Raw genomic sequence first — 14,270 nt, forward strand, 5'->3', positions numbered from 1 at the left:
AATGAAATGAAATGAAATGAAAAAGTTCTTCTAAATCAATTGAGGGAGTGTTGTGATAGATTTCCAATTTCCGGGTAGCTGACTCACCAATCAGGACAACTCACCGAAGAGAACTAGTGACGTCACGCGCGGAGTAATAAAAAAATTATAAAATTTTAAACAATCTTAGCGATGATCATACTATACACAAAAATAAATGTCTAAATGTTGATAGTCTATTAAAAAATATATAATTTTGTTTTCGACATTGAACTTCTGCATTAGACCCACGTAAAACACGCTTTTTCTATTTTCTATGTTTGATGAGTGTGAAGATGTCGGTCACGGTGAAATCCAGCCACTCATGAAAATTCTGAATGAAAAGTGGTTGAAACCAACAAACATGCTTAACTTATGATTACATATTTTTTTTAGCAATCGACTTTCACCGCTGGCAAGTTCGTCAGTGTTGTGGAGGTGGACGCTCCTTCCACCAAGATATACCGCTTCCATGGAGCAGTCCTTCACCCCGAGGGGCGTAGAGTTCCCTTGTCCTCGGACAACCTCCTGCTAAGGGAGTGCCGAGTCAAGAACACCGACTATGTTGAAGGAATCGTGGTTTACGCAGGTAAATATTGTTTTTTTTAATGAAATTTTCGATTGCTTTATTTGATACGTTTATGTACATTAGAAAATATATATTTCAAGGCATATATAAAACGAGAAAAATTAACAATGGACTTTGAGGGGTACAACCACGAATAGTATCAGTACTCTTAAAGATACCTCAGAAATTTCTTCTAAACCATCTCCAGCATTAGAAGAAAAGAAAAGAAAGATGCATTGCTAGTTCGCGAGGCTTTCTTAAATGAATATTTTTTAAATCAATTAATAATAATAGTGCCTTGATATTTAAAACAAACAGAAAAATAATTTTGGTGTGCGTTGGTTTGATTTTGTAGGAAACAAAGAAAAAAAAATGAACCGAAACTTCCAGTAACAACCGTCATCAAATGGAGGTGATATGGTTGATTGGGTATAATATACTGTGGATGCCTTCTAAGACCCTTAAACACTCGTGCCCACTTTACAAGGCATCAAATTCTCGACCTCGTTTACTTGTAAAACGACAACAATAAAACATTTAGCCGAAAGAAACGAAGAATTTAGAAACGAAAATACATTTAACAAGATCACATTATCTTTTCATTGATACTTACAAATATTTTTTAGGACACGAAACAAAAGCGATGCTCAATAACGGTGGTCCTCGCTACAAACGATCTCGGTTGGAGAGGCAGATGAACACCGACGTTATATGGTGTGTCCTGATGCTGCTAGTGATGTGCTGTGCTGGGGCAGTTGGCTGCAAGTTGTGGCTTGACAGGTTTGTCTTACATTGGAAATTCTGCATAGAACCATAAGTGCTTTTTTTATCCCGATAGAACTTTCAATTGATAATACTGGGTTTCGTCAAACTAATGGTGACACTTTTTTTTTTCGCATTTGTTTTCTGTAACAATACTCAAATTAATAATGGAACGCTTTACACTCGAACACCACTCGCAAATTGTGTATATTTACTTTAACAATCAACGTATGCGTCTTTGTGAGACCCTGAACTTATTGTGTGACAAGTTTGGTGACAACATAATTACCAGGAATGGTCCTGTTAATTGGCCTCCATGATCCTGTGATTTGGCGCCATAGGATTATGTCCTATGGGGCTAAGTTTAGTCCACGGTCTTTGAAACGAATCAACAACTCTTGAAGCCAATATGGATATAACGTAAAAAGTGGAAAAAAATTGCGCCAAGAGAATGTGCTATGTAACTTCTAGTCGTTGAGAACATTCCTCTGATAGATTATCAAAAAATAAATGCGTATTTTAAATATTTTTTGCTTGTTGTATTACGCTTAAAAAAACACCTGATGTAAAAAATAAATATAGAAAGTATGGTGTATGTACCGTAAAATTCTAACTATCCGGATTAATGAGTTCTGGACGTTATCTGGATAATTTGATTAACCATTCAATTAAAGCAATGTTTTTAAAGAAAACACTATCTCACTTTTATTGCTTTTGAAATAATATACAGGGAATTGGAATTACATTAAAAACACACTTAAATATGCCCAGCAAAGTTAATTGTCCTTTTTTGTTTGTTATTTTAACATCTCCATTATTTTTTTATTTCCTGATAACCATCTGGATATTTAGCAATTGACTGGAGTTTGGATAAACGGAGTTCTGCTGTATATAGTTTCAAGTAGAATGGTTTTCCCATACGCGTTTAACATGGATTCCATCCAGTATTATTTTTTACACAATATATATTATAAATATCGGAACACAATGGGAATAAATATATATTATTTGATTTTCATTACATCATATTTTTCAAGTAAAGTGAACATTATTTAGTACACAATTCGTTTTCATAAAATATTTTTAAAAGTAGTGGTTAGCATGTTTTGCAAATTTATGCTAATATATATTTCAATAGAGATAGATAATCTGTTTGTGAAGAGGAGAATACGGAAGTCTAGGTAATTACAGGGTTTATTTATTTCTCAACGGAGACAGTCCAATTCTACATAAAATAGTAAAACATAAATTAGAACAAAAAAAAATAGCAAAGATATGTATGCAAGACAAAACATAACTAATAAATATATGGTAGGTAACATATTTATTTTATTTTATAAAAAAATATGATGTATTTCAAATTTATTTTTCAAATACTGTCTACCTCAGAACAGGTATTTACTATACCTAGTGAGAACAGACAGTGCCCAATATGTTTGCCTATTTAATTTTATTTTTATTTAGCTTATTGGTATGTTTTTAACCTTCTTTACTGTTTTGCAAACATATCATAATAATACAATGCTTTACAATAAACACCGATTTATTAGGCACTGAACTGAACTGAACTGACAAACATATGCATAAGGGCGGGCACATAGACTTAAGGAAATTTCTTCGTGTCGTCCAATTTATTATAGTCTTGCATTCAAATCGTCGTAATATTTAAATAAAATAATAAATGCTTAGCAAACTAGTTGTAAATATTTATATTTTCTGTCCCCTGTTAAAATACTTATTTGATCTTCTTATCTCCAAAATATGTTAAGAATAGTATAAAAGCTGTAAACGTTGTAAACAATTCACCAGTCTTGAAGATGCCTACTTAGGCGAAAGCACTCGTTGGTCAAAATAATAAAAAAGTAAAACTAAACCAGAAGTTTCATTAATAACTTCATTTATTATTGTATCAAAATCATATTTAAATGCATCATAATTCCTGACTCGTCCATTTGTAGCATTCATAGAGGAAGACACAAATATGTGTTTTAGTGTTTAATTAAAACATGATGATTTTGAAGTTACCTAGTTGTAGTATTATAATAGTCACAATATTATAATAGAGCAGAAATTAACACGACGTTAATTATGATCTGTCATTGGTTGGTTTAAGTGATCACTTTACACACAGTAACATTCACCTTTCTGCCTATATTTCTTCAATTCTAAAATCGAAATTTGTCCCGTGTTTCAGCTTCATTGTCAATCTAATAGTACATTTTTTTCCCCTAGAAACATGAATAAATTTTTAGTCATCAGAATAGTTCACCGAAACTTTCAACATTTACAGTATATTTATAATATGCCTATTGTTGATTCCAGGCAAGCTCCGGCACCTCCCAGCGCAACACAACAAGGGCCCCGCGCTGCCCTAGGGCTCCCACAGTCCCCCCGCCGCCCGCTTCCCCCCTACATCCCCTATGCCTGGGATCCTGCCTATGAAGGACTGCTTAGTTTCTGGACCTTCATCATTATCCTTCAGGTACGTTACTCACTTGTCATATTTGTGCTATTGCCCTTTTTAAGATGCAAATTTATAAAGTTAAGTGGCACCCCTTTAGTGCGATGGTCAGGATACTTGATTTTCGGAGGGGGTTCTGGGTTTGATTCCCGGAAATGCAACAAGTATCAAATGTGATTTTTCTCAAATTGAGTGTCCTGTAATGTAATTCTCACTTGTATCGGGCTTCTTGGGCTGCAATTACATACGCTATCTTCGTCAGTACATACGGAGACAGCATGTATAACTTTCCTGCTATCTCTACCTACCTCAGTATGCTCTACCGACCCGTCGATACGTGTTTTTATTTTGCCATCTCAAACGTCATATGATCAACCATCCAACCAATTCAACCAATAAGTGTCGCCGAAACTTTGCTCTGTTTTCAATGCTTAATTAAAATAAAAGTATTTCTCTTTCATATTTTAAATAGGCTTTTGTGGTAAAAAGTAGCCACTTCAAAACAATGAAAAAATGTAATAAATCGCAATTAAAGCAAAAAGTGCTTTTGACAGTTACTAAGACGGTATAGTCAACTTTTGTACTATCTCTATCTACCTACGTATTACAAAGCCGGTTTTATCGATATCTCGATACATGCTCTCAGGGAGATAGGAAAAACGTGGAAAAAATATAATAATTTTATTTATTTTTCATACTGGCAATATTTTTACCAAATCTCAAAGTCATGTGGTCTCAAACGCATGCGCTATAATTACTTCGAGTTTTCGAACTGAATTTCTAGATGCTACTGTATGTTAATACACCAGTACCTAGCCGTTTGGTTTGAAATCTGACATTTATGCCAGAATTAATTTGCCCTTTAAAATTTAGTGTATCTCCGTGATCGCTCGGGAGAATTTATCTTTAACTACGGCATCATAATTTTATTTTATTTATTTTATTTTATTTATTTGAATAACCAACAGCTATAATTATATCATATTTATATAACAAAACTAATAACAAATAAGCCAATTACAGGTTTTCACAAGTAGCATCACAGTAATTTAAAAAAGATTCTCGAACATAAAATGAATAGTAATTAAATGTAAATTTAAAAGAAAAGAAAAAAAATACTACGATAATGAAGGTGTTACTTTAGTGCGTAAATATGTGTTCCGTGGCGTATGCGTCCCCATGGTACATACTGATGTACCTATCTAAACCTTGAAGATAGAGGGTCGGTAGTGTATCTTCGTAATCGCTTGGGAGAATTTATTTACATTTTTTTTTTCGCACCACAACAGGCCAGGAGGCCTAATTACAGTGGTGAATTACATCACAGAGCACCCAGGCTTGAGAAAAATCACATTTTAATTTTTGTGTTCTCACCGGGAATCGAACCCGGAACCTTCCGTGCGTGAATCAAGCGCCTTGACCACTACACCACGGAGGCCGCCTATCTTCAACTATGCCTGGAGGTTAAGGTATGACGTTCTTAACTTTCGATTTTAAATATTAAAATATACATCATGATGAAACCCCCGAACAGTTAAATCCTAGTTCTTATCTGGAACCCTGGGCTAGTGTTTTCGACTCGATGTCAGTTTTTAGGTAAAAATCCTAATTAAAGAAATCGAGTGATGATAAGTCCGCCTCGTTGTGTAGTGGTTGACGCGTTCGCCTACTATTCTTAAATACGTGGGTTCGATTCCTGGCAGGGTGGACGGGAAATATTGATTTCAAAGGCTGTTTGGACTGCAATATTTCATTGTTTCTTTGTTCCTGAAGCTTAAGATTAATCACTTTGCTTTTGTGTGACAAATAATGACTTATCTGCAAAAATTTTGACATATTCAAAATGCCGCTGACTAAAACTGTGTATAATGTTAACAAATCTTGTAGTTTCCTTGTTACCCTATCATTATTTATCATCATTAATGAAGCAATAACTGATTAATCTACTGTTATTCAAATTTCCAGGTCATGATACCGCTATCTCTCTATGTCACTATAGAGATGACTAAAATAGTGCAAATATACCACATACACAACAATGTCGATCTTTATGACCCGACTACCGACAAGAGGATAGAATGTCGAGCTCTGAACATCACAGAGGAGCTTGGACAAATAGAATATATTTTCAGTGATAAAACGGGGACATTGACTGAAAACAAAATGGTGTTTAGGAGATGCGCTATTAATGGAGTCGATTATAATCATTCTTCTCCGGAAAGAACACAACACCCGATGGGGTCTCCGGTTAACGCTTCGGAGCCTGCTACTCCCATCACTGCTAACCCTCAACTGGCGGAGGAGCTCGCCACGGAAAATGTCACCGATGGTAGTCACGCTCAACGAGTTCGCGAGTTTCTCCAAGTTCTGGCAGTGTGTAACACTGTGGTAGTCAGTCACAAACCGCATCATGACAACATGGATGCCAGTGGAGTTGTAGAGACACCCCCCAATACTCGCGTACCTAAGTTCATAGTGAATGGCACCAAGATAAAAAATAAACAAACCCCATTAAGCACTGAGAAATATTCGAGACTCGCGGAGTCGAGATCTGTTACTCCATCCCCTCCTCCGTCTACTCTTCCTTCTCCCCGTTCCCAATCCGCTCTTCCTCCGATCCCGCATTCCCCTCCCGATAGACCGAGATTTCTTCAAATTCCTTCCTTGCAAATATTCAATCGCGATAGGAATGCGGAAAACGGTAAAAGCTCTCTCAATTCTTCCGTTATCTCTGACTTCACGCCAGAATCGAAGCCAATTTTCGAAGCTGAAAGTCCGGATGAGTTGGCTCTTGTGGAGGCGGCTTGCGCTTACGGCTGCAGATTAGAAAAAAGATCTCCTCGCGAAGTTATCATCAGTCTGAATCACGAGTTCATGTCTATTCCCATTTTAAATATCCTCTCGTTCGACGCCACGAGAAAATGTATGTCCATCGTATTGAGAATGCCGAATTCCTCTCAAGTGACAATTTATTGCAAAGGAGCCGATTCGACATTACTGGACGCTCTCGCTCCTTCTCCGGAAGGTTCTGCCGAGAGAGCGGCACTCATGAGAACGCAGCAGCAGCTGGACGCTTACGGAAGACAAGGTCTTCGTACGTTGGTCATCGCCAAGCGAGTAATATCCATAGAAGAATACGACGAGTGGGCGGAAGAGTTGAGAAATGCGGAACTCAGTGTTGAAAATCGCGAAAAAAAAATTAGGGAGTGTTACGGAAAACTAGAAAATAATTTTATCTTATTGGGTGCTACCGGGATCGAGGATCGCCTGCAAGAGGGAGTGCCGCAAACCATCGCTGCACTTATAGAGGCTGGTATTGTCGTCTGGGTGCTGACTGGAGACAAACCGGAGACAGCAATCAATGTGGCGTACTCCGCCAAGCTTTTTCCACCTCAAGTAGAATTATTGAAACTGATGGCGAGGAGTAAATCTCAAGCCGAGTCTACCATTAAGTTAGTATTTTTCTTTGGGTTTCATATTTTCTTTCATAGAAATGGGTTTGTTGGCTGTGTGTCGTACTTATTACATGTCTTTTCTTCTAGATGTTATTTAGACAGCATGGACAACATTGGCGTGAGTGAAGATGGCAACAGTATAGTGATAAGTCCCATACCCTCCAGGTCTAGCAAAGGACGTGCGCTAGTCGTGGATGGGAAAACATTGACTTTTATATTAGACAAGAGGTCCAACCTTACGGGACCTTTCCTAGAACTGACTCGGCGGTGTATATCTGTACTTTGCTGCAGAGCAACTCCACTGCAGAAGGCTTATATTGTCAAGGTAATTGACATAATATATATATAAATAAAAAATAATGTTTAGTTTTATTTATTTATTTTTATTTATTTATTATCATTATATTACATACACAAAATTATAATTTTTGTAAAGTTGCTTTGACTGTCTAACTAGGGCTATTTACCCCGTTCTAAAACAGTCAAAAAAATATAAAAAACAGTAATCAATTTATAGAAACAGTTATAAAGATACAGGACAAAGTGAAAAACAAAGTAAAAAATGGAGTAAAAACATGGTAAAAATTGTAGTAAAAACATAGTAAAATTGTAGTAAAAACATAGTAAAATTGTAGTAAAAACATAGTAAAAATGTAGTAAAAACAAAGTAAAAAATGTAGTAAAAAAAAACGTAGCAAAAAAAATAAATTATAAAAACAAAGTAATAAATGCAGTGAAAACATAAAAACAGAATACATAGTAAGAAACATATTTAAAGTCATAATAAAAAAATGAATGTATGTTGTATAGCAAAAAGCATATTTAAAGAAAGAAAAAAAAAACAGGATATTAAAAAATAAAGTAAAAGATGTAATAAAAATTTAAAAAAATAAATACATAGTTAAAACAAGTTAAAAAGTCATGAGGATCTTAAAAATTAAATCAGTAAAAAAAATCAGTATAATACCACATTTGTAGCTCAGTGTTTATTTCTTCCCGTAGTATTTATGTTCAATATATTATTCAATTAAGACAATGATTGTCTCGATCATTAATCAAAGCATTTATCATATAAGCAAAGACAAACACAGGACAGTCAAAAATACTACATAATGGACTTAAACACTACAACGACCTACCTTACTACTTGAAAACTTTTAATGGAGACAAATTTAAAATCAATCTGAAAAAGCACATGATGACTGAACTAACTAGACTAGACGAGACATAAAATGACTAGACAATATTAAATTTCTAATGTAACCCTAACGGGTTTTTTAAAATTGTAAATAAATAAAAAAAAAAAAAAATAAGAAATATTGTTATTAGACCTTGTTATGTCAAAACTTTTAATACTCGATTATGTTTATTAAGTAATATTCATTCTGGGCAATCAAGGAACTGAATCATATTTAATACACTTATATATAAATATTTATTTGTAATATATCACCTTTTCAAAAAATAATTTCCCTGGCTGTCAATTTATACTATTTTGATTAATGATTCAACAGGAAAAATGAACATTTTATCCCTTCTGCTATAATGTAATTGGATATTCTATTTTTTTTTTTATTAATAAATTTCATAAAAGGTAGATGTTTTCTTAAAATTCTATACATATCTACTTTTACACATCTAGTAAATGTTATCACTGTAACTCTCCAAAAAAAGAGACTAACTCTTGTGCTCGGAGAGTGACTTGCACTGTTGTAGTTGTTTATTTATATGAATTTATATAATTTTAAATACGAGTACATGAGAAATAAAAAACATAGGATGTATAAAGAAAAAACATAAAAGAATAATACATTCATACTAATTAAAATTTAATGTAGTTTTTACATGTGTTCAAAAAATTTCTTTAGATTTACTTTAAATTTATTTATTGAAATATTATTTTTAATAGTTTTTAGTTCATTGGGAAGATTATTATAATTTTGTACACCTTTGAAGACAAAGCTATTTTGACCATGACTTGTGTGGAATTTAGGAATTTTAATATTATTTGGTTTGGAATAATTCTTCTAATGACTTAAGCTAAACTTCAAAATAAAGTCACATCCGATTTTTATTTGTATAATGAGTGTGACATATTTAGATAAAAAAAGTTATTTGCTGTGGTTCGACTTAAAAAATAATAGGTTTGATTTTATACTAAAAATTAGAATGGCCATTAAATTTATATTGTTTTCAATGTTTATAGGTTGTGAAAGAAGAAATGGGTGTTACTACTTTAGCTATAGGAGATGGTGCTAACGACGTATCCATGATACAGACAGCGGATGTTGGAATAGGTGATTATTTATCAATGATTTTTATTGTACAAATAGTTTTAAAAATAAATATATACTACATATTATTTCATGCATTGTATAATTTAAATTGTATAGACCGCTGAGTGCAATTAATTTTGCGAACACTTCTGGCAGTGAGTGACATGGTTTCGAGACCGTACGTTGTTACTGGCAGAACACAAGACTTTGCCCTTCAGATTGTTTGGGATTTCCTTATTTCCAAAAGCTGCTCGACTTAACTTGATTTGTCTAAGCAGTTCCGCAGATTGATTTCATTTTTCCAATTCGATTTTGTGCCCATGGTAAGTGTACTCGTCAACAGCACCGCGGTCTATGGAATGAGGAGATAAGACGCCGTACAAAGGTGACTGATATCGCAGAAAGAGTGGGAAGACAAAAATGGCAGTGGGCGGGTCATGTGGCGAGACAAGAAGTTGATAGGTGGACCCCCAGAATACTAAATTGGAGATTTTAGGACGAGTAGGGATACCACAGAGGAGATGGACTGAAGACATCGTCGAACTAGAAGAAGAAGAAGTGGCTAGTGTTGCGGACTCACGGATCAGAGGTCAGAGGTTCGAACCCCACTCTACCCCAACTTGATTTCCATTTTGTAAAAGTGAGTTATTTACAACTCGTTGAAAATGGCCACCAAAAACGAAATATTTGGGTTAACTATAAGATCAGATTTCTAATATTTCTTAAAAAAAAAATATGTCTAAAAAAAACTTGTTTTCTGTAATATATTTGTATTTGTAAAATTCCTTTTCGCTGTGCATTATGTTTTTAATGTGTTTTTATGATAATAAATAAGTTAATAATTCATGTTTATAAGAGAATAATATCTTCACTCACATTATAATATTAATTTTATTTCTCAGGCATATCCGGAATGGAAGGAATGCAGGCGGTAATGGCGTCAGATTTTGCCATCTCCAGATTTAAATATCTGGAGAGATTCCTTCTCGTCCATGGCCATTGGTGCTATAATCGTTTGGCCAGGATGATCCTCTACTTTTTCTACAAAAATGCTGTAAGTCAACTCCACACAAAATAATTATACCCGTTGAACTTCAATACTTTCAAAGATTGAATTAAAATTTGAATCGTGAGAAATAACGTTTTTTTTCTTAAAAAACCACAATATTCTTTAACAGGTTTTCCTTATCATGCTTTTATTCTAAGGAATTTTGAGGTGTATAGATACAAAAATAATACATTTGTGTTTTGTATCAACCTACACACCTTTTTAAAATTTGAATAATAATTTTGATATAAAGTATCAAACTTCTTTATATCAAAATTAGTCCGAGAAATTAAAACAAACATTAGTTGAGTTTTACCTATTTCTTTGTTGCCTAATGTGCCCTTTCACCTAAGTTGGCATATTCAATTCTAGATTAAGATTCATAGTCCTAACGCTCCTATATACCTGCGTGAAAAATTTCAACGCTTATCAGTTCATGGTTTACCTCTTCGTTCTAATTCTCAAGGCACTCTCTTAATACCCATCCACAATTCCTCTTTCTTCTCTAACTCATATGGTCCATGCGGCTCGACTGTGGAATCATCTCCCATCCACCATCAAAGATGTTACTACATTATCTCTGTTTAAATCACGTCTGAAGAAACATCTCCTTTCTCTTCCTTGATCTCTCCTCCTTTCCTTTTTCCTCTTTCCTCTTTTTCCTTTTTCCCATTAAGTAATAGTTTCGATTTAAGGTAGTTTATAAACAAATACGTTTATTTCTATTTTTATATATCTTTAGCTTTTTAATTATTTTTTTTCTATTGAATATGTTCTGTGACTTGAATTATAAAAATAAAACTTTTATTTTATTGTTTGGTTGGAAGAAATTGCCATTTGGCAATAAGCCCGCCAATGTACAAATAACATTACGTACAAAAGTTAAATAAATAAATAAGACAAAAATTATTTACCATGGAGTTTTATCAAGAATTTAAATAAATAATCTAGCATTGAAGTAAAATAATCTTCAGAAAACATAAATATTACCGTATTTTTCAGACCATACATCCAGATGCACTTTTTAACTCTGAAAATTTAACTTAAAATTAGGGTGCGTCTCATGGTTCGATGTGTCTTATCGTCCAGAACATTTTTTTTTTCTAAAAATTGATCGATAATTTTTGGGCCGCGTTTTATGATCCGATGCGTCTTATCGTCCGCAAAATACGGTAATTTGAAAAATGTTGTTTTGTTAGCTGTTTGTCTCAAAATCTTGAGGTTAGCACTTTTGGCCCATCGCGCATAACGCCTCGGGTTTGATTTCCAGCGATGATGACACAAAATATTGCAACAAAAAAAATACACTCAAAATTTGTACCTCAATATTTCATAGTCTAAGCATGAGACTGATTGGTTTACCGATGTAGTGATGTATGAACTATTAAGTGCGGGGAGAGATCGAGTGAATGCGGGAAAATTTTTCTTACTTTTTGACCACTGTGCACCCCCAGACGTTCACTGTCGTATGTCTAAATCGGCCATTTTGCCGGAGAGCAAAAACAAAATTCAACATTTATTATTGCTCGTAACTTAATTACATTGTTCAGTATTTTTTTTTTGTATTTGCTTATTCGACTGTTAAAATGTGAGAAGAATACTGAGCATCGCAATGAGGATGTTCAGCGCTACTGGAAATTAGATATAAAAAATGTTTTCTTATGTGTGGCAAAAAATAGAGCATTTGATTGTACTGCAGAGTTTCACAAAAATGTAGGAAAAAATTAATAAAAATGGTTTTAATAAAAATGTACTATTCTGAAGTACATCAAATTTGTGACGTCGCTGCGGAGTAATTTCAAAATTGCAAAACTTAATGATGATAATACGATGCATAAAAAAAATTTAAAACAATCTTGGCAATAATTTTAATTTAATTAAATTTTTGTTTATTCAGAAAAACAACAGCAATACAAAAAAATATACACAACATTATAAAAAAAAACATAAAATAAATCCCAATCAGTTTTCCACATAAATACAATTATTAAAATCCAGTTCAGTTAGATATTAATTCATAGAAGTGCATGTGTGCGAGTTTTTTGTGTGAGGATGCGTGTGTAAGTGAGTGGAGTGTGGTTTTGGTAGGTATGTGAATATGTGTGTGAGTGTATATGGGTGTGAGGGTGGGTTTATGGGCAGGGTGAGTGTGTGTTTGATATGAGTGAATAGAAACAACTTAAATTTATAATGTAAAAATATTTTTTTTTTATAAAGAATCATAATTTTTTTCATATAATAGTTTTTTAATTTTTGTTTTAAAAGTGAGTTTACTACAGTTAAATATGTCTATGTTATTATAATTACGCGCCAAGCGAATCAGAGGAGAGTACTGTGCATAGTTGGTGCGATCTGTTGGTGAATAATGTCCTGTTCCTTGATCGGCACAGCACAAACTATGGCTTGCATGCACCAATGTCCCGATTGTGTCGCATTGTAAACTCAAGACAGGATCTGGACTTTTTTGGTGTAAGTCTTTCTAGATTTAAACAGTTACTAAGATAGACCAGATCTTGTCGTGGGGTAGTAATTATTATTACATTTTTTATCCTAGCTTTAATTTTCTTTATTTGTATTTTATTCAATGTGTCTGTATGTATTATAAAGATTTGTGTTTGCCATTTTTTGAATGGACTAAGTCCGTTAATAAATAAATAAATACATTTTTTAAAAACCACTGAACTTCCTCATTACGCAGTGTTCGTTTTGATGTTTCACTCAACTGATTAAAAAAAATACTGAAGTATATATCTCGCTCAAAAAAAAAGTAAAGATACGTTAGTGTTCTCGTAAGATAAAAGTAATGTGGTTAAACTGCTAAATTTAGGCTTACAACAGTGTTTTTCTAGGCGTGTGATGTGTAGCCTTTACTATTATTTTATTCTTTGAACGCCTGTTAAGTTATCGTAATGTGTTTGTGCTTCCAGACGTTTGTGTTCCTCGTGTTCTGGTTCCAACTGTTCTGTGGCTGGTCGGCCTGCGTTATGGTGGATCAGATGTTCCTCATGATGTACAACCTCTTCTTCACTTCCCTACCGCCACTTGCCATTGGTAAATATATTTTGTTTCTTATGATAACGATGACTTCTTGGGGAATTTATTATTTATTTATTTATTGCTACTGCCGCAACTCCATTTCCCCGTAGGATGAAACAGAGAGGATGAAACGCCACATCCTTCCATAAATTCTTAATTTCCACCACATCATACATACTTGTCCTTAAGTTTTCTGCTTTTGAAATGATCAATTTTTTTTACTATATTTAATGTTGTGGTCTAGTGCCTACTACATTTGCCTATCATACATAAGGTCCCGGGTTCGATTCTTGGTACGGTTGATTAAAAAAAAGTGCTTTTACATTTAAATATTTCAGCCCGTGGATTGGCACCTGAAGTATAAGACTGATCATCTTACCTTTATGTTACAAATGATTGAAACATGATGCGATTGGAGTACTAATACAGTACCTTATGCACCATTAAGTGTGGATATTTATAGTAATTAGTTAATGCTTTTGTCCTATGCAATAGAGCCAAATAGCATCTCAACAGCTGAGTCCCAGGCCTCGATTACGATGGGAAGTTAACATTTATCTTAAATTTTAGCTACAAAGTAAAGTTAAGTTTTCTATATGAAAATCAGAATATGCATACGACTTTTCTTCTAAACATGTTCAATTAT

The 14,270-nt window shown here is 33.8% G+C and overlaps 1 protein-coding gene across 1 annotated transcript in view; it reads left to right on the forward strand.

Moving 5' to 3' along the window:
• The window catches only part of LOC148285087 (phospholipid-transporting ATPase VD-like), a gene marked incomplete at its 5' end in the record, with an annotated part of 31,041 nt that overhangs the window by 11,895 nt on the left and 4,876 nt on the right, over window positions 1-14,270 (forward strand). Inside the window, 8 exons of the mRNA XM_088230406.1 lie at window positions 415-607; window positions 1,213-1,366; window positions 3,671-3,830; window positions 5,775-7,261; window positions 7,352-7,589; window positions 9,471-9,561; window positions 10,443-10,594; window positions 13,516-13,639. Coding sequence (XP_088086532.1) covers window positions 415-607; window positions 1,213-1,366; window positions 3,671-3,830; window positions 5,775-7,261; window positions 7,352-7,589; window positions 9,471-9,561; window positions 10,443-10,594; window positions 13,516-13,639 — 2,599 coding nt within the window. The remainder of the gene's footprint in view (window positions 1-414; window positions 608-1,212; window positions 1,367-3,670; window positions 3,831-5,774; window positions 7,262-7,351; window positions 7,590-9,470; window positions 9,562-10,442; window positions 10,595-13,515; window positions 13,640-14,270) is intronic.

Source organism: Micrasema longulum, unplaced genomic scaffold (genome assembly GCF_059751315.1).
Source record: "Micrasema longulum isolate JH-2025_06_02 unplaced genomic scaffold, ASM5975131v1 h1tg000065l, whole genome shotgun sequence".
Classification (NCBI taxonomy): domain Eukaryota; kingdom Metazoa; phylum Arthropoda; class Insecta; order Trichoptera; family Brachycentridae; genus Micrasema; species Micrasema longulum.